Raw genomic sequence first — 21,384 nt, 5'->3', positions numbered from 1 at the left:
GGTGATATTTCGGGTAAATAGTGTTGGGTTACGTCCCACAATGGTCCAAAAGGAAAAACAAAACATTGGGAATGATGTTTATAACTTTTGATCCACGATGGGTTTCTACCGGGTAAATACCCGGTATTTATATTGTATTTATTGGATAAATACCCAATAAATACCTTTTTTGGTTATAAAAGACAGACAAAAAGACAGTGAGTTTTGGTAGACCTCTACACCTTTTAGAGGGGTACCAAAACGCACTATTTCAAATTTCATCAAATTCGGATGAAAAATACGACTTTTATGGGTCCAATATTCTATATCGGGAGTTCCGTCTATATGGCAGCTATTTCCAAATATGATCCGATCTGGACTATATTAAACAAAAATGTGTAGAGGTTTTTCAAAAGTCACTGTGTTAAATTTCATCGAAATCGGATGGAAAATGCTCCTCTTATGAGCTCAATTCTCTATATCAATAGGTGGAGGGGTCTTCCAGAACGCGCTGTGCCAAATTGGATGAAAAATCTTCCCTTTATAGGGTCAATACACTATATCGAAAGACCGGTTTATATGGTAGCTATATCCAAATATGGTCTGATCTGAACCACATTTGACAGGAATGGGTAGGGGTTAATAAATGGCTCTTTTATGACCTTAATACCCTGTATCGGGCGGTCGGTTTATAGGGCAGCTATATCCAAATTTTACAACACAACTAAGATCTCCGACCGAGGTTGCTGGTATTTAGTCTTTAGTCTTGGCCTTAGTCTCTTAGCCGGGAATGTTTACTGAATACCAAGACAAGATGTCAGTTGGAATTAATGTATTTAATATTCTCTAGCCTACGAGAGTTTCTGTAAAGTCCGACTGGTTGCCTTCGAGTTTTACTTGATGTGATGTGTATCGTACTATGGAAGATCTTTATCTGAATTCTTCGTCTACTTTTTCTATTCTTCGTTCTTCTAGGGCGAACACAAGACAACTAAGGTCTCACACCGAGGTTGCTGGTATTGTATTCTTTAGTCTTGGACTTAAGTCTCTTAGCCGCGAGTACTCGCTGAATGCCAAGACGAGATGCCAGTTGGAATTGGTGTAATATTCTTTTGTTGGACCATCGCCGACCACTTCCGACAGACGAAGATTACACTATACTAGACACTGATACTACCCGTGATGGTATATGGTTCTGAAGCATGGGTACTTGTGAAAGCAGATGAGGCAGTGCTGCTTGGAGTATTTGAGAGAAAGATTCTTCGTAAAATATATGGACCAGTTTGCGTTAATGGAGAATATAGGCGACGTATGAACCACGAGCTGTATGACGACGATAGCATAGTTACACGCATCAAAATACAACGGCTGCTTGGCTAGGTCATGTTCTCAGAATGGATGAAGAAGCTCCAGCAAAGAAGTCTTTTGAAGTCAAACACGGTGGTACACGCAAACCGGGATCAAAAGCCTGATGGAAAAATAAAATGGTGGGAGACACCTCGAAACTTAGTGTCAGAGATTTAAGGATGAGCGCAGAAGATCGAGGCGCTTGGAATGCTATTCTACGTTCGGCTAGTGGAACAAATGTTCTGTCATAGCCTTTTGTGATCGAATTGCTAAGATCACCTTTTCGTTCAGCTAGGGAACAACCTCAGCTAATTGGCTTCGGTCCCCATGTCGTGTATATGGTTCTTCTCTTCTTCTTCTGCCCAATTAACAGCCATCTCCGCACGCTAATGAATATAGAACTTTTATATCAAACGGAAAACTGTCTGGTCACTTGGAAGAAAATAAGCCAATACGAGAATCCACGATTCCTAACTTCGTAAAGAGTTAAATACATGGTGTGATCTGTCCAATATATGTCCAAGACCACGTAAGGTATTTAACTCTATTGAATACTGAGATCGTCCTGCCTAAGAAGCTAGGATTCTCGTATTGACTTCTTCTTCTTAGTACTTGACTTATTCTTCTTGGTAAACAGGCAGATCTTTATTTGTTTAAGTTCATTCCAATATGCGAGAACTTAAAAATTATAAAACAAAATAAATTTATTTGGCTCAGCTTTTTCCCCATTTTTGACGAACAGACTGACTGTAGAATTAAATGATGAACAGCTGAATGTTTATGCAATCACATCCAGATCATAACATTTTACAGCTGCACTGTCTTCATTGTGAGATCATGTGGTTTCATATCAATTTATAGATGGCGCTGAGAGGTATGTTCCGCTACTGAAGAGAAGTTGATGTCGCTGCAACATTATTTTTCTAAGGCAGCTCTATTTCTGGGTAGGGTTAATGGAAAATACTTTCAAAAATTAAAAGAATTGCAAGTCGTCTGTTTCCTATTCTCAACCTTCAATTAGTGAAGCGGCTAATAAAACCCTAGGTCGTCTATGTTAATTTGATTTTGTAACAAGTTTAGTAAGTTTTCATGAAGTCAAATAAAAAAGAACGCCAAAAAAGCAGTTGGTATAGCAAAACAAACGTTAATCGATATAAATGTGGCGCATGTGGATGAATATATATAATTATTTTCTTTTTTGTGTGAAAACATTAGGGATTCGGCCGGGTGACCTAATAAACTTAACGCATGTCAGAACGAATTTTCAGAGTAATCACACATACAGCATGTCCCACTAATTCAGTGTCCCTTAACGTGAGCGGTAATCTATTTGATTGCCACAGATTGCGAGAGTCAGTTTATCTGAGTCACTCGAATGAGCTACTTTATTCACTCAAACATCTGATTTCCCATTATGAAATCAGCTGATTTGAATATATTCGTTCTAAATCATCTGATTTCTAGTTCATTTAAGTGACGCAGAATTCATAGAATTAGCTGAAATTTATCAGTCATATGAAAGTTAAAAATAATTTTTTTTTGTAGAATTTCTTTAAAACTGAAAAAATTAAATTTTATCAACAGATTTCTTAAAAATAATTACAACAACACTTATAACAGACACATGACAGACAATTAGCAGCAATGACTTTATGTTATGATTATTTTCTATAATAACAAAAAAAAAATCACTATAACAAAAAGCCATGATTATAAAAAAACAAATTACTACAAAGAAACAAATGTTTCAAGAAAAAAGTAATAACAATAATAAATAGTAAAATAGGCAAGTGAATGCATGTGTTTGTATGTGTGTGTTCAATGAATGTTGGTTTTTTTATACATAATTAAATAATTATAAAAATGAAACGTACGAGCTTATGAACTTTTTCAATTTTCTTTTGAATCTCCTTTTCACGATTTTGTTCAGCGGTATATAATTTATTTTCAATAATGCGGGCCTTCTCCTCAATTTTTTGTGATTCCAATTGATCGATTTGATTTTTGATTTCAGCAATTTTGACAGTGTTCTATAAAAAAATTGTTAATGATAAAAGTTTTTTGTTTTATAGATTAAAAAAAAAATAAACAAACACAAAAATTATGAATGAAATGATATGAAGTATACATTTAGGAGTTAACATATATACAAAGTAGAGTTTTAGGGGGAGAAATTATATAATTTTTGAAAAAAAAAACTTATATAAAATAATGTATGGAAGGAAGCCACTATGAATTTTTGATATCTACAGATACTACAAAGAACCTACGTCTCCTTTATAAAAAAAATTTTAATAGCTGTACCAGACTTTCTGTTTGCCCGGGATTGTATATAGGACACTCCGAGCTTTGATACTATCCACTTAGTCTTATCTCTATAAACTGCCAGACCCACTTTAAGTTACTATTCTTTGATAGTTTCGAAAGCTGAAGTAACGGTAACCGGCCCATAACATTGATGGTGCCGAACGGCATGTGTTCCCTTGTTAGTAGTGCGCCATACCTATTCACTATCTTAGATCGGCAACATTACACAACCGCAAAACATATCCTATGCCAGCGAGCATAGGATAGACGAACAGAACCACACGAACAGTGTAATCAACTTTGTGTACCTTTGTTCGGTCGACGCATTGTTAATATTTTACATGGTTAAATCGACTTGGAATGTGAAGACGATCAGGAATATATATATGTTTGGTCTCGGAACAATGTTTCGATGTGTTACGAGGGTTGCCTTTTATTAGAGATCACATTACAAATATTTATCATAGAAAATCACTTTATTATTTCTCAAAATATTCCCCATTAAGATATATACATTTTTGCATGCCTTTGAACCAATTGTCGAAGCATTTTGCCACTTTGATTGAGGAATCTCCAAAACATGCATTCTGAACGCATCAACTGTTTCTTCAGGTGTTGGAAAATCATTTTATTTTTACGTACGGGAATAAAAAGAAGTCATTCGGTGCCAACTCAGGACTATACGGAAGATGAATTTTGAATGCTCAAAAATGCAGTTCTTTCGTATTTTTGGATCATTTCTTTCTACCAGTCGACACAAGCCATTTTTTGAGCGATTGACAAATTGTGTGGGATCCAACGCGAAAAAATGTTTTTTGACGGTGAAATGTTGATGCAATATTGAATGTATGCTGGTTACACTAATGTCTAAGGTTGTCTCAATCTCACGATAGGTCACATGAAGATCTTGCAATATCAGTAGGCGCACAGCTTCAATGGTTTTTGGAACAACAACTGATTTTGGACGACCTTCACTGTCCCTTGATGGAGCTTCATCGTTTAAGTTTAATGGCTGCTATAACATTTTTTCCAATGGCATTGTGCCTCACAAATGTCGCCAGCAATAGGAGGGAAAGGTTAGAATAGGTTAGGTTTAAGTGGCAGTCTGCCATCAGACTCCCTTAGACGTTTTCGTTGTGACGCCACAGGAACAGAAGAAGGAAGATGCCTTCTACTACCGTTGAACCATCCAGATCGCTTTAAAAAGCCAAGTAGCTTGAGAATGTTCAAATACGCTAAATCAGATAGGTTCTCAAAGAAATGAAAACCTTAAGTGGAGCTCCTTTTGACTGCTAGTGCGGGACCGCAAAGCGGTAGACCTCTTCAAGTTTAGATTAGGCCATATAGTTTTGGAATGCTATCAGCCCCTTCTTTGTGACCATCTATCATTCGTTCCTAGACTCACTCGCAGTTCCTAGACTCACAAGCTCGTCCGCTTTACAATTCCCTGGGACATCTTTGTAGGCCGGCACCCAGAACAGATTAATTTTGAACTGTTCAGCCATCTTGTTGAAAGATCTGCGATAGTCCAGGGCGGTTTTTTGTTCAGAAATACGTTCTCCAGCGATTTAATGGCTGCCTGTTTGTCTGAGAAGATATTTATGCCAATCGTCATAATGAGATTATATCTTAGCTATTCCACCACTTCCTTAATTGCATGGATCTCCGCTTGATGCACACTACAGTGGTCGGGTAACCTTTTCTGTATGACCAGTTTTAGATCTTTAGAGTACAGCCCAAAGCCCACCTGGTCGTTTAGTTTGGAATCATCCGTATAGAAGTGTATGTAATATCCGTTACCAGTGATATCGATATGACCAGTTCTAGATCTTCAGAGTACACCCCACAGCCCCCATAGAAGTCTATGTAACATCTGTTCCTTAATTCCAATCAATTCTACAGTACTTCTTTTTATCAAAAAGCGGGTCAGGTAGTGTGTAATCCACACTGCCTGAAACATCGGATATTGTATCAAGGATAACACAGTGTCCGTAGCTGCCACATGATCAATGAGAAAGCTCCCTTAACCTCACGGCAGTGGTCGCTGCAATTTGTCTAGCCACAATGTCATAAGATGTAGCATTAAATTCAGTGCTTCAGATGGTGTCGTTCTCAGTGCGACTGTGATGCACAAACAAGCCATCCTTTGGATCCGGTTAAGTATTGAGCAGTAGGTGGATTTTTGAAGCGCCGTCCACCAGACCACAACACCATATAGCATTATAGGTCTGACAACTGCAGTATAAACCCAATGCATGACGCGCGGTCTAAACCCCCACTTTTGTCAATGGCTATCTTGCGGGAGTATAGGGTAAGAGTTGCCTTTCTTGCCCTTTCAAAAAAGTTGAATTTAAAGTTTAAGGGAAAAACCACCGCTGACATTTATTCTCTAATGTTCTCGCCAAGACTCGAACCCAGCCATGGGCGGGCATGCTAACCTCTGCGTTACGGTAGCCTCCATCATATGGCGGAGGGTATCAAAATAGAGCGATATACGTTTCAACGCTCCCTGGCCGTGTTATCTCTGAAAAAGGAGATCACAATTTACCACCGAGATCTTGTGATCTGGCACCTTGCGACTTCTTACTGGGCAACCACGTGAAAGATACGGTGCACGCCAACAGATCAGCGTCGATTCAAGACCTCAAAGATAGTATTCCTGAGGGACATAGGGGCAGTCACTTTGCGATTTGATTATGAAAAATTACCTGCTAACGTTGTCGTGGTGGCCATTTGCCTGATGTTATTTTCATTATTAACAGCATACCTTCCTCTTTATTATGAAATAAACATCCGATCATTTATCTCAAAAAATTGCATTTTTGTTTGAATACCAAAATAACACCTCTTATTGGAAAACATTTTCCAATGCGTCTTTTTGCGGAGTTGTTGAGAAGCAGTAATGTAAGCCTTGTATTTTTCCAATTTAACCGCCAGCGTGTATACCGCACCTTTCTATCTATAGAGTTCGGAACTTTCAGTTGCAGATACGGAAATTTCCTGTTTACGAATCTGGTAACCCTTTAATGCATTAGTTGCGAAAAACTTCAACAAAATGTCCTAATGTCCCTTAACATATTACACTAGGATTAATAGTGCCTAATTGCTTCCTTCAAGACATAAGCTTAAAAAACATTTAAATTTTTCATTTACATTTTTTATATGGAATTTGACAGTTGTTCACATGAAAAGCCGTACAGGGTACCATCCCAACGTTACAAACTGTTACAAGCCACTACCTCAATTCGGGCTTATGCTTCAACGCCAGTCAAAAAACCAGCTTTGATGTATTGGACCTAAGTAAAAGCCCACGACGTTGATGACTGGCAATTGGTGGAAACAAGTCCCTATTCACTCTCAGGAATTACACTTGCGGCAATTCTTAGTTTGTAGGAGAGGTAAGGAGAATGGCAAGGGAATTCCTATTACTTTTATGCTTCCTTCCATTACAAATGTATGAGGATGAGTGCAAAATAAAGTGCCATAAAACAAAAAAATAAAGTAAAGTATGAATTTGCTAAAACATAGAAATAAATCATATTTTTAATCAATGAGGAACAAAATAAAACATTAATATGGATAGAGAATTAAAAAAAAGAGAGATGTTTATAAACAATGAATGTATGGTGGTGCTATTAAGTGCCTGAATTGAATGAAAAAAAACTTTGTATGTTTGGTTTTAGGGTTTCTTGGGGTCTCGTTTTGAAGAGCAAAACATGAAATAAAACACTTACATGTTCCTTTAGGCGTTCCAACATCTTCTTAATGTTCTCATCGCGCAAAGATTGAGCGGTCTTTAGTTTCTCTTCAATAGCGATTTTTTCAATGTATTTTTGTTGTTCCAATTGTTCTCGAGTTTTTTCGATTTCTTGAGAATGAATCTGAAAGAAAAAGATGAACCCAAAATAAATAAATATCTCCTTTTCAAAATCCCTTTCTATGGCTTACCTTCAATTTTTCTTTCAAATCACTAATAATGGCCTCACGCTTTTCAACATGTTGTTCCATTTTCGATTCCAATTGTTCCTTGGTTTGATTGATGAACTCATTGGTGATTTCATCCTTTTTGCGTGTGGCTTCTTCGATTTTCGCCAATTTGTAAGTCAAATCGGCCATTTTCTTTTGTTCCAAAGACTAGAAAGAGAGAGAGAAAGGGATATGCATTTCATGTAGCATAAATCGATTGTTTAATCGTTTGGGACCACTTACAATACGTCTTTCTTCGGCTGCCTTTAACTTTTGCTCAATTTCTTCGGCTGAGACATTTTTGCCTGGTGTTACAGGCTTTTTGGGTACGGTTACATTGGGTGCTGGCTCAGCCAGAATAACCTCATAACTCAAACCACCGCGCGATTTTTCCTGGCAGCGGATCTCAGTGGCTAAAAACAGAAAATAAAAAAAGAAAAATCAAATTTGATTTGAAAACATACTCGCAGGTTAATTTTTAGAGCAAGAAAAAAAAAATTAATAGGGTATTTTTGAGATTTTTAGGTTTCTTTAAACCTTTTACCATTCTAAAAGGTAAAAGGTTTAAAAGGGACCTCCATTTATAGCCGAGTCCGATCGGCCTGCCGCGGAGCACGACATTTGGGGAGAAGTTTTTACATGGCAAAGTACCTCACAAATGTCGCCAGCATTAGCGTGGGTGGTTATCCCGCTGAAAAAATTTCTGATGGTCCTGCCAGGATTCGAACCCAGGCGTTCAGCATCATAGGCGGACATGCTAATCTATGCGCTTTGGTGGCCTGCGGAAGAGGTAAATCCAGGCGCTTGAAATTTTCCACAAGAACTTCCTATTAGCGTATGTCGGTTGGGATTGTAAAAGGGCCATATCGGTCCCTGTTTTGATTAAAGTTGCTTTATAAACCAATCTTGGGTCTTGACTTCTTGAGCTTATACAGGGTGAAATTCTCATCCGATTTGGCTGAAATTTTGCATAAGGTGTTTTGTTATGACTTTCAACAATTGTGCTAAGTATAGTTCAAATCGATCAATAACCTGCTATAGCTGCCATATTAACTGATCTGGGATCTTGGCTTCTTCAACCTCTAGACGGCTCAATACTTAAACGATTTGGTTGAAATATTGCACATATCGTTTTGGTATGACATCCAACAACTGTGCCAAATATCATACAAATCTGTCTATAACCTGATATAGCCGCTATAAAAACCGATCTTGGGTCTTTACTTCTTGAGCTTCCAGAGGGCGTTATACTTATCCGATTTGGCTGAAATGACTTGACTTCCAACAACTGTGCTAAGTATGGTTCAAATCTGTATATAACCTGATGTAGCAGCCATATAAACCGATCTTGGGTCTTGACTTCTTGAGCTTCCAGAGAACGCTATTCTTATCAGATTTGGCTGAAATTCTGCATGAAGTGTTCCGTTATGATTTCCAACAGCTGTACTATGTATGGTCTAAATCAGTCCATAAACTGATATGGCTGTCACATAAACCGATCTTCTCCCGATTAGACTTCTTGAGTTTCTAGAGGGCGCAATTCTTGTCCAATTTGGCTAAAATTTTGCATATGTCGTTTTGGAACTTGTGTTGGCACCAACAGCGGTGCCAAGTATGGTCTTAATCGGTTCATAACCTGATATAGCTGGCATATAAACCGATTTCCCAATTTGACTTTCTCAGCCTCTTGAGGTGATATTTTTTTAATGACTTGTATGGCATGACAAGTACGGTCCATATCGGACAATAACTTGATATAGCTCATATATTTGAATAAATTATTCAAAGAACTTGACAAATGCGATCCATGGTGGAGGGTATATAAGATTCGGCCCGGCCGAACTTAGCACGCTTTTACTTCAATCCTTTTTTGCTGTTTTTGCTTTTATTATGTTAACGAAACATTTATATTTCACAACAGTTTGAATGGATTATAGTGCTCGTACTATGAATAGCAAAAGCTATTTAAAACAAACCGTTCATGAAAAAAGTTGAAGGTCTGTTTCTGTAAGGCCATTAATCACTGTTGACCACATGCGAAATGCGTGAACAAAAACAAAAAATGCGAACGCTGAAAAATTTCTTTTCATAAATAACCAGTTTGCCACGAGTTAAGAGCCTTGCACATGGAAACATACATTTTCTTTCGTTTGCCATTAAGATGAGTAGATTAATTGTAAAAAAAATGCACGCTAACAAATAGGCTGTATACAGCAGTGTTCACTTTTTTTACACGAGTATACGTTTGAAAACAATGGCAAATTGTAGAGAGATGCCATGATTATTCATTTAAATCCTAGTTGTCTGGACAACGCAATGTATAAAGGGCCTTATACCGTGATAAATGATGCTTGATGCATATCAACTTTGAAAATTTCAAAGATTTGTGAAAAGTTTTAGTTTTATTGTAATTATAACCTCCACCATAGGATGTTCATACTAATTTCGTCATTCCGTTTGTTACAAGTCAAAATATTTGTCTAAAACTCCATAAAGTATATAAATATCCTTGATCGTCATGACATTTTATGGCCCTTTTAGACGGCACATCATGATCGTACTCGTCGTGTATGATTACAGATTACGTGTTGATGACAGGTTTTGCCAAAAACGGTACATCGATTTTTCCTTTTCTTTGATTTTGTTTAATTTTTCATAATTTAATTTTCTTAATTCCTCACTATATTTGTAATAGAACGTGTTTTTCAATACACATTTCTTTGTAAACGGTAATCGATAGACGTCATTCATCGAAAAAATCAAAATGATTTTGATTTTTCAGTCATGACTGATGGTGATTGGTGATGATTGTTTTCACTAATACTATTGCAATGACCATACATCAGATGTGCCATGTAAACTCAGCATTAGGTAGAGCTGGCAGAATATAGATGGCACTCTCGATACTATGTTTTATATTTGTCTGAATATCGATTGATATCTTTCCTATCGATATTATCGGCAGAGTTAAATTTTTTACAAAATTTAACATAAATAACCGATCCTACTCTAAATATATCCTTTAAGATACATTGCGCCTATAGATGGCGCAATTTTCTTCTGAGTCGTCTATAATTTTGTACAATGATTTCTCTTATGACTTCCAACTGATTGATATTGCTTCTATATAAGTCGATATCCTGATTTTTACCTCTTATTTTCATGTGAAATAAAGGTGATGAGAAATTAACCATAGTATCGATACTAACGATATTTTTTTATTAAAAATGTCGAAAATATCAAATGTTGCGATAATCGATAGTTTGCCGGCTCTAATTTTAGGTCCTGCTCTAATTTTAGGTCTGTCCGTTCGTCTGTCTGTCGAAAACACGCTGGCTTTCGAAAGAGTAAAGCTAGGCATTTGGAATGTTTCGCAAATACTTCTTATTAGTGTTAATGGGATGGAATTGTAAATGGGACATATCGGTCCATGTTTTGATATAGCTCCCATATAAACCGATTCCCGGATTTTGATTTTTGAGCCCCTAGAGGGTGTCATCAACCAAATCTTATCCGATTTGGTTGATGACATCTACTTTGACCTCCAATATGCGTGCCAAGTATGGTCTGAATCGGTCTATAACCATATAAACCGATATCCCTATTTTACTTCTTGAGCCTTTATAGTGTGGAATTACTATTTGATTTGGCTAAAATTTTCCACAATAAAATCTACTATGACCTCCGGCACGCGATAGCTGTGAGCTCCATACGGAGTAGCTGCAACGGCAATCGCGGACAATCAGCGGTATCGAGTGGCGAGTCTCTGTGAGAGGTCGGGCAACGGCTCTTTAAATAGCCAATGGCCACTCTGTTCCCGCGGCGATCGGTGCTTTGGACCGGAACGAGCCTGCTCACCAACAGAAGCCTCTAACCTCAAATATGACCTCCAACATACGTCCCAAATATGGTCTGAATTGGTTTATAACCTAATATAGTTTCCATATACCGAGCACCGAATTTTACTTCTTGAGCCCTTTTAGGGAGCAATTATTATACGATTATGCAGAAATTTTGATGACTTTGTATTAATTACAGATTCTTACTCTCTATCTCTCTCAAAGACCCTTCCACACCTTCTCCGATCATCGTTATATTAGTGTCAGCCTTGGAGAAAATACTGAAGTAGTGGTCCCTCAGCTAAACAGAAGAAAGTCGGATTGGGCTACATTTCGGCACAAATTCTGCACGTCTATCCCTTCTAGACTAGAAAAGGAAGCGGAAACTACGGAGGATATAGACATAGTGGTCAAGCGGATGACGAAGGCCCTGAATGACTCGCTTGTGTCGGCATGCCCTAGTGCCAGGCCAAGGGGTAAACAGCGACCGCCATGATGGACCCAGAGCTGGTTGGTCTAAGGAAGGACGGCAGAACTCTTCAACAAAGCAAAAGCCAGAAGAGCACCACACGATTGGGACTTCTATAAGGCTGAGCTAAGAAAATATAAGGGTGAGCTTAGAAAGGCTCAGAACAAATCCTGGGTAGAATTCTGCAGCTCCGTGGAGAATACATTTTGAGACCTCTAGGCTAAGGAAGATTCTGTCCTCGAGACCTATTACGATCAGAGAATTTATGGACAATGTCTAGTGAGGAAACACTAGAACTACTCGTTGATACACATTTCCCGGGAACTTCTCCAACGGACAAAGTGGCGCCAGAAGAGATTGTCATTGATAAGCATTCGTCGGAGGCCATTAGGGAAACTGTGTCTGAGGCGAAAATCCTTTGGCCGATAAGAAGTTTCGACTCCTTTAAGACGCCAGGACCTAATGATGTATCACCGGTTGAATTACAAGCTGTGTCTGATAAACTGGTTCTCTGGCTTAGGGAGATGTACTCTGCTTGTATCTGTATGTCATATATACCTGTGGGATGAAGTGACACGAAGGTCATTTTCATTCCGAATGCAGGAAAACCCAACCACATGAAGGCGAAAGATTTTCGTCCTATTAATCTGTCAATCTTTATGCTGAAGACTCTTGAGAGATTGATAGAAACATAGCTTAGGGCAAAGATCCCTGGATATCGCCTGTCGCGGAAGCAGCATGCATATAGTAAAGGCAAATCCACTGAAACAGACCTTCACGACCTAGTCGTCTACAGGTTCTCTTGCTGTCAAGGAATACACAATGGTAGCTTTCCTTGACATTGAAGGTGCTTTCAATAATGTAAAACCGATGTCAATCATGCAGGAGTTGAAGTTTCTAGGCATCAACTCTACCGTAAGAAAGTTTATTAATAGCTTACTTACTAATAGATGCATTACGGCAGGCTTGGGATCTGTGGATCTAAAAAGATGGGTCAGCAGAGGAACACCTCAAGAAGGTGTACTGTCTCCTCTACTTTGGAATATATCCATTACCAATATATTATTGTTTCTTTAAGAAAATGGCGTAAAAGTGGTCGCGTATGCTGATGACGTGGCAATTGCGGTTAGGAAGTCTACGTGCAACAGCAAAGTGGGCTACCGAAATTGGTCTGGGTATAAATCCGTGCAAGACAGAAGTGGTTCTTTTCAGCACGAGATACAAGTTGCCGGCAGTGGCACCTCTCTCCTTGGAAGGAGAGAATGTTCCATTTACATAAAGCGCAAAATATCTGAGTGTTTTGCTGGACAGGAAATTTAACTTCAAATCCTACATTTGGAAAGGGCAAGAAAGGAAACTCTTGCCCTATACACAAGCAAGAGAGCCTTTAGAAAAAGTTAGGAGTTTAGACCGCGTGCCATGGGTATATATTGCAGCTATATGGTGTTGTGGTATGGTGGATGGCGCTTCAAATGTCCACGTACTGCTCAATACTTAACTGGATTCAAAGGATGGCGACACCATCTGATGCATAGAATTTAATGCTAAATGTTATGCCTCTGGGCATTGTGGCTAGACAAATTGCAGCGACCACTGCCGTGAGGTTAGATCAGCCTTTTCATTGGCCATGTGGCGGCTACGGACACTGTGTTATCCTTGATACAATATGCGATGTTCCAGGCAGTGTGAATTACACCCTACCTGAGCCGCGTTTAGATAAAAAAAAACTGTACCACTATTCGTGATAGAAACTATTGGAACTACGATAACCCTGGTAACAGAAGTTACAAAGACTTATATATGAATGGTTCCAAACTAAACGACCAGGTGGGCTTTGGGGTGTAATCTAAAGATCTAGAACTGGTCATATCGAAGATGTTACCCAACCACTGCAGTGTGTATCAAGCGGAGGTCCTTGCAATTAAGGAAGTGGTGGAATGGCTAAGATATAATGTCATTACGACGATTGGCATAAATATCTTCTCAGACAGCCATTAAAGCCCTGGAGAACGTATTTCTGAACACCAAAACCGCCCTAGACCATCGCAGATCTCTCAGCGAGATGGCTGAAAAGTTTAAAATGCACCAGTTCTGGGTGTCGGGCCACAAAGATATCCCAAGGAATTGTAAAGCGGACGTGCTTGCAAGACTAGGAACTACCCTACACATCTCAGGGATTCTGGAATCTTTGGGTATGCCTCTAGCGATATGTAAGCTAAGTTTTCAGGACCAGGCCCAAAAGACAACGAACAAACTGTAAGCATTCCAAAACTATGTGGCCTTGTCTAGACTTCATGAGGTCTACTGCTTTGCTGTAATTGGCTAAAACAGACGTCTCAGTCGTTGTGTCCTTCACGACGGGTCGCAGTCTAATCGTAAAACATGCTGACAGACTGAAGGTTCCCAGCAATGACTTTTGCAGAAGCTGTGAGGACATCGAAGAAGAAGAGACTATAGAACACCTTCTGTGTGTGTGTCCCACACTAGCAGTCAGAAAGAGTTCCACTTTAGGTTCTCATACAGTTGTCAGACCTATAATCCTATATGGTGTTGTGGTGGACGGCGCTTCAAAAGTCCACCTAATGCTAAATACTTAACAGGATCCAAAGGACGGCTTTTTTGTGCATCACAGCCGCACTGCGGACGAGCTTGCGAGACTAGGAATACTGGAATCTGTGGATATGCCTCTAGCGACATGTAAGCTAAATTTTCAGGACCTGGGCCCTAAGGAGAACGAATGATAGATGGTCACAAAGAGGGGGCTGTGAGCATTCCAAAATTAAATGGCCCAATCTAGACTCGAAGAAGTCTTCCACTTTACTGTCATTGGCGAGAATAGATGTCTCAGTCATTGTGTACCTCACGACAGGGCACTGTGTAATCGTAAAACATGCTGACAGACTGAAGGTTCCCTGCAATGACTTTTGTAGAAGCTGTGAGGACATCGAAGAAGAAGAGACTATAGAACACCTTCTGTGTGTATGTCCCACACTAGCAGTCAAAAGGAGTACCACTTTAGGTTCTCATTTCTTTGAGAATTTGTCTGATTTAGCGGATGTGAACATTCGCAAGTTATTGGGCTTTCTAACGCGATCTTGATGGTTCAACGGTAGGAACTAGAAGGCACCTTCCTTCTTCTGATCCTGTCGTATCACAATGGACGAAGACGTCTAAGTGAGTCTGAAGGCAGATTGCCACTTAAACCCAATCTTACCTAACCTAAGATAAATTGCGCCTATAGAGGGCGCAATTTTCATCCGATTGGGCTAAAATTTAATACAATAATTTCTCTCTCTACCAGTTGACTGTAATAAATTTGGTTTCATTCGGTATATAAATCGATCTTCTAAACTTTTACCTTTTATTTTCGTTTGAATTGTAGGTGATGGGAAATTAACGATAGATTTGATGCTATCGATATTTAGTATTAGAAATATCGAGAATGTCGAATATTGGGATTATCGATAGTTTGTCAGCTGTAGTTCAGCGTCATAGGCGAACATGCTAACCTGTGCACTTCGGTGAGTAAAAGAAAGGGAGAATTACTCTTTCCTGAAACTAATTCCCAATCCCATTGTATCTTTAAATAAAAAAGTTAATTTAACATCTCTGTCATAGGCCGATTACTTTTATTGTTATTTACCAATTTTTTTATCCTTATATCAGATGGCCTCGCACAATCTCATTATTACACATTATGCACATACTACTTAAAGTTAATGGATTTGAATACATAACCGCATACAATATAAACTATTTATTATTTCCTAAGACCACCCATCGTTTCCTCTTTCGATGTTCGGTGTTCATTGCTCGAAATACGTTTCCGTTTGCCGTCTGTCATATTGCTCTCTCCTCCCCCACGTCCTTTTATGCAATAGTGTTGATGGCTGTCTGGTGTAATTCTTATTACGTGCGTAGGCTACCCTGTATAGACCCTGCCAACATACACCAAGGAGTTATTTAAGCTGGTTGAATATTCTATTTTTCTTTTCCTTAGAGGCCAGCTGCTGTAAGGGAGGCTATGCTATCCCCACCGCTCTCTCCCTTTTTTCCTCTCTCTCTCTCTCTCTTAAGAGTAAAGAAATTGCTTTAAAGGCTACTTAAGGAAATTACTTGGGGAAAAAGCAGCATTAACAGAAACTTTCAACACTATGTGGCAACAATAAAAAAGGAATGCCTGGCAATAGTAATTTTATTACAAGAATTGTAATAAATAAGCAAAAAGGATTAAAAACGGTCCAGTATTGCGTAGATTTTGTTGGGGGCCATTGACCGAACGATGCTGGTTCTTGAAGAAGAAACACTTATAGTAGATATATTTTTTTAATTTTCTAGATTAAATGTTTAGCCCAAGATTGTGGCAAAGGATAAGAGGAAACTCAATAATTCCATATATACATGGCAGAATATTTAATTGAGCAAAAAGGTTTAAGGCAAATATATTCTGAACATATCTTCTTATATATATAATTCAATTTGTGTTTGTTTGACGGTTTGTTTGTTTGTTCCGTATCGACTCAAAAACGGCTAAACCGATTACCTTGAAATATTCACAAATTGTGCAGGTTGGTCTAGAAGGAAACATAGGCTTAATAATTTTTTAATATCGGGAGGGGGGGGACCTCCCCCTTACCACAAAAGCACTGTCCCAAAATAAGAGAACCGATCGGGACTATATGGGATTCAAATGAAAGGTATTCAAGAGAAGAGTACGTATTTCGTAATAAAAGTTGAGTCCAAGTACCTGCGGAGGCCGCCCCAGTCCCAAAACCCCTTAAAATAGGTTTATTTGATGATCATGACAATATGGGACTCAAATGAAAGGTATTCGGGAGTAGATTACAAATATGTATAGGCTTTATAACTTATTGATAACGGAAGGGGGAGGACCCTCCACCGTTACCCTAAAAACACCATCCAAAATCAATAGTGGACCGATAAGGACAATATGGGTATCAAATGAAAAGTATGCAGGAGTAGATAACGAATCTGGCATACAAATTCATGTCGAAGTATAGGGGGTCAATTCACCGCCACCAAAAACGCCCAAAATGGTCGGGATATATGGGACTCGGTTTGTTTGTTCCACTGAAAAGTGGCAGAACCGAAATTTTTTTTCTCGAAATTTTCGCATATTGTGTAGGTTGGTCTGGAAGCAATCATAGGCATATAATTTTTCGGTATCGGAAGGGGGACGGACCCTCCTCTTATGCTAAAAACACAACCCAAAATCAGAAGTGGAACGATCGGGACAATTAAGGTATCAAATGAAAGGTATTAGAGAGTAGAATACGAATACAGTATAAAAATTTGAGTGTATGTACACATCGGGCCGCCCCTACCCCAAACTCCACCAAACAGACATATTGGACGTTCATTTCAATATGGGGCTCAAATGAAAGGTATTCGGGAGTAGATTTCGAATCTGGCATACATAATCAGATCGAAGTATAACGGCATTAGAGCCATTATACCTATAGGATACCTGGCTGAACCGATTTTCTTAAAATTTTCATAGATTGTGTACGTTTGTCTGGATGGAAACATAGGCTATATAATTTTTAGATATCGCTTGGAGGCGGAACATAAATTCCAAGTAATGGAAGGTTGCCCACCCCCAAATGGGCATGTTAGCCGACCCCCTGGCTATATGGGACTCAAATGAAAGGTATTAGCGAGTAGATTAGGAATATGACATAAAAATTTGCACTCAAGTCTAAGTGGCGCTTTTCCTCCTAAAGATACGTCAAATGGGTTATTTGACCCATTATGACAATATGGGACTCAAATGAAAGGTATTTGAAGGTAGAAAACGAATTTGATATCTAATTTTGGAGCCAAGTGTTTTGGGGTACGCCCTAAAGCCCCCCAAGTTTAAACTCAATGATAAGGGACATCGACATTTCCCCAAAAAGGTGTCGCATTGCTGGACGCCGTTCGGGACTCGGCTATAAAAAAAAACCGAGTCCCGAACGGCGTACCGCAGTGCGACACCGTTTTGCGGAAATTTTTTTAAATGAATATGCATGGCATTGTACCTCGCAAATGTCGCCAACATTAAGAGGAGTCAAAAAAACACCGCTTTGTCCGATGTTCTAAAACAAGGCGCGGCGGAGCGGGCCCGGTTCAGCTAGTTAAATATAACCTCAAACACAAAATTGTCAAATTTTAAAAATTCAATAATAATTGGAAGCACCCTGTGTTTGTAATTAAATTATAATCACCAGCACAAGATACAAAATTATTCAACTATGTTACTATACAAGTTTTTATTTGTTCAGAATATTTCAATAAACCCCAGTCAACAAATTTGCAATGACTTTTTGCTCTCAATAAAATTCTGCTTAATTTTTGCATGCAAATGCTAAAAAGTTCTTTTTTTGTATTTTCCCTTCATAGAACAATTGGCGGAGGTGGTATATACAACCAACCATGGTGGTCGTTTGGTTTTATGGCAAACGTTTTGTGCTGCTATTTCAATGTGAGAATTTCATACTCATTTGTGTGCATTTAAATATGCACAAATTTAATGACCTAAAATTGTTAAAAACAAAAATTGCACTTGTTCTTGTTTGTTGTTAAGAGCATACATTTATTATATGTGAAATCATTCAAATGTGCTGTGCAAGCAAAATTTTGTTTAGATTTATGGTCAGGTTTTAACTTTAGAACAAAGTTTACCCTCATCATAGAGTGTGAATGAATGCATTTTTGCACAAAGCAATGCTTGCTAGCAACTCGTATATTTATAATAAATGTTAATGAGTTACATTTTTTTTCATATACAATTATCATTATAGGTAAAGTTTTGCTGAAACTAAAGGGTGATTTTTTTGAGGTTAGGATTTTCATGCATTAGTATTTGACAGATCACGTGGGATTTCAGACATGGTGTCAAAGAGAAAGATGCTCAGTATGCTTTGACATTTCATCATGAATAGACTTACTAACGAGCAACGCTTGCAAATCATTGAATTTTATTACCAAAATCAGTGTTCGGTTCGAAATGTGTTCATTCACCGTAACGTTGCGTCCAACAGCATCTTTGAAAAAATACGGTCCAATGATTCCACCAGCGTACAAATCACACCAAACAGTGCATTTTTCGGGATGCATGGGCAGTTCTTGAACGGCTTCTGGTTGCTCTTCACTCCAAATGCGGCAATTTTGCTTATTTACGTAGCCATTCAACCAGAAATGAGCCTCATCGCTGAACAAAATTTGTTAAAATTTGAACACATTTCGAACCGAACACTGATTTTGGTAATAAAATTCAATGATTTGCAAGCGTTGCTCGTTAGTAAGTCTATTCATGATGAAATGTCAAAGCATACTGAGCATCTTTCTCTTTGACACCATGTCTGAAATCCCACGTGATCTGTCAAATACTAATGCATGAAAATCCTAACCTCAAAAAAATCACCCTTTACATATAACCTGGAATAATGGGAGCTAAAGTTTGTACCAGCGTGAATGTTTACTGGCTTTAGGTCAAATTTATTGATATGGAAGGGAAAAGTTTAGATATAAGTAAGTGGCCAGTAATGAAAAGTTTAGAATTTATTATATGAAAACTAAGAGTAACGGTAAGCAATATACCATAAATTTAGTTAGAATTAAGAAGGTAAAGTCACTAGACCACCCTGTGCGAATGATGGCACAAATTCCCACTAGACTGTCAAATTTCGACACACTGTCAAAATGACATTCTAGGTTTTATTTTCATTATCATGTGTATCAGAAGGCCATCGCAATGCAGAGGTTAGCATGTCCGCCTATGACGCTGAACGCCTGGGTTCGAATACTGGCCAGAACATCAGAAAAATTGTCGGCAGTGTTTTTTTTTTGATGTGCTGTACCATTTGGTATGGCAGCCATGTAAAAACTTCTTTACCAAGAGGTGTCGCACGGCGACATCATTCCATCCATCCATTAGATGGGCTAGTGACTTTACCTAGACCAAGTTGGAGTATTTCCTATGTCATTGTCCGGCTTTCGGCGTCGTAACAGATAACGGAATTTAGGTGGGGACATAATACTAGACATGAACCAACTTAGGGGCGTGTCATGGAAATAGCACGGAATTCCTAACTTAAATTTTCTTTGCCGAGGTTACTTTTTTATACCCTCCACCATAGGATGGGTGTATTAAAAACACCTCGAAATATGCGTCTAAGACCCCATAAAGTATATGTATATATTCTTGATCGTCATGACATTTTAAGTCCATCTAGCCATGTCCGTTCGTCTGTCGAAAGCACGCAAACTTTCGAAGGAGTAAAGCTAGGTGCTTGCAATTTTGCATAAATACTTCTTATTAGTATAGGTCGGTTGAGACTGTAAATGGGCCAAATCGGTCCATGTTTTAATATAGCTGCCATATAAACCGATCTTGGGTCTTGACTTTTTGAGCTTCTAGAGGGCACATTTCTCGTCCGATTCGGCTGAAATTTTCCGTGAAGTGTTTTGTTTTGACTTCCAACAACTGCGCCAGATATGGTCTAAATCGGTTGATAATCTGAAATAGCTGCCATATAAACTGACCTTGGGCTTGACTTCTATTCATTCAATTCCTATTCGATTTGGCCGAAATTTTGCATGAAGTGTTCTAGTATGACTTCCAACAACTGCGCCAAGTAATGTCTAAATCAGTCCATAACTTGATAGAGCCGCCATATAAACCGATCCCCCGATTAGACTTCTTGAGCCTCTAGAGGGCGCAATTCCTATCTGATTTGATTGAAATTTTGAATGACGTGTTTCGTTATGACTTTTAACAAATGTGCTAAGTATGGTTTAAATCGGTCCATAACCTGATATAGTTGCGCCATTCTTATTCGATTTGGCCGAAATTTTGCACGAACTGTTCTGGTATGACTCCCAACAACTGTACCAAGTATAGTCTTAATCAGTCCATAACCTGATATAGCCGCCATGTAAACCGATCTTCCGATTAGACTTCTTGAGCCTTTAGAGGGCGTAATTCCTATCCGATTTGGCTGAAATTTAGCATGACGTGTTTTGTTATGACTTTTAATAACTGTGGTAAGTATGGTTTAAATCAGTCCATAACCTGATTTACCTGAAATATAAACCGATCTTGGGTCTTGACTTCTGGAGGTTCTAGAGGGCGAAATTCTTTTCCGATTAAGACGAAATTTTGCGTGATGTGTTTTGTTTTGACTTCCAACAACTGTGTCAAGTATAGTCTAAATTAGTTCGTATCCTGATATAGCCGCCATTATAAACCGATCTCCCGATTAGAGTTCTTGGACTTCCAACATGGTTGAAATGTTGCATATATCGTGTTGGTATGACTTCCAACAACTGTTCCAAGTATGGTCTAAATTGGTATATAATCTGATATAGCTGCCATATAAACCGATCCCACATTTTGACTTTTTGAGCTTCTGGAGGTCATTAAATTTGCCTGAAATTTTGGAGGTGGTGTTTTTCTATTTGAAAATGTCATTC

At 38.6% G+C, this 21,384-nt stretch overlaps 1 protein-coding gene across 5 annotated transcripts in view; it reads right to left on the bottom strand.

Moving 5' to 3' along the window:
* LOC106092455 (stathmin) overlaps nucleotides 1–21,384 on the bottom strand; it is a 426,400-nt gene that overhangs the window by 5,386 nt on the left and 399,630 nt on the right. For 4 of the 5 annotated variants that reach the window (XM_013259348.2, XM_013259341.2, XM_013259327.2 and 1 more), the window contains 4 exons: nucleotides 7,843–8,012; nucleotides 7,582–7,767; nucleotides 7,368–7,514; nucleotides 3,201–3,356 (listed from right to left, as the gene is read on the bottom strand). In XM_013259348.2, the coding sequence (XP_013114802.1) occupies nucleotides 3,201–3,356; nucleotides 7,368–7,514; nucleotides 7,582–7,767; nucleotides 7,843–8,012 (659 nt within the window). The remainder of the gene's footprint in view (nucleotides 1–3,200; nucleotides 3,357–7,367; nucleotides 7,515–7,581; nucleotides 7,768–7,842; nucleotides 8,013–21,384) is intronic. The other variant, XM_013259366.2, reaches the window with a different exon arrangement.

This window comes from Stomoxys calcitrans, chromosome 3 (genome assembly GCF_963082655.1).
Source record: "Stomoxys calcitrans chromosome 3, idStoCalc2.1, whole genome shotgun sequence".
Lineage (NCBI taxonomy): Eukaryota > Metazoa > Arthropoda > Insecta > Diptera > Muscidae > Stomoxys > Stomoxys calcitrans.
This window is presented reverse-complemented; position numbering and strand designations above follow the sequence as displayed.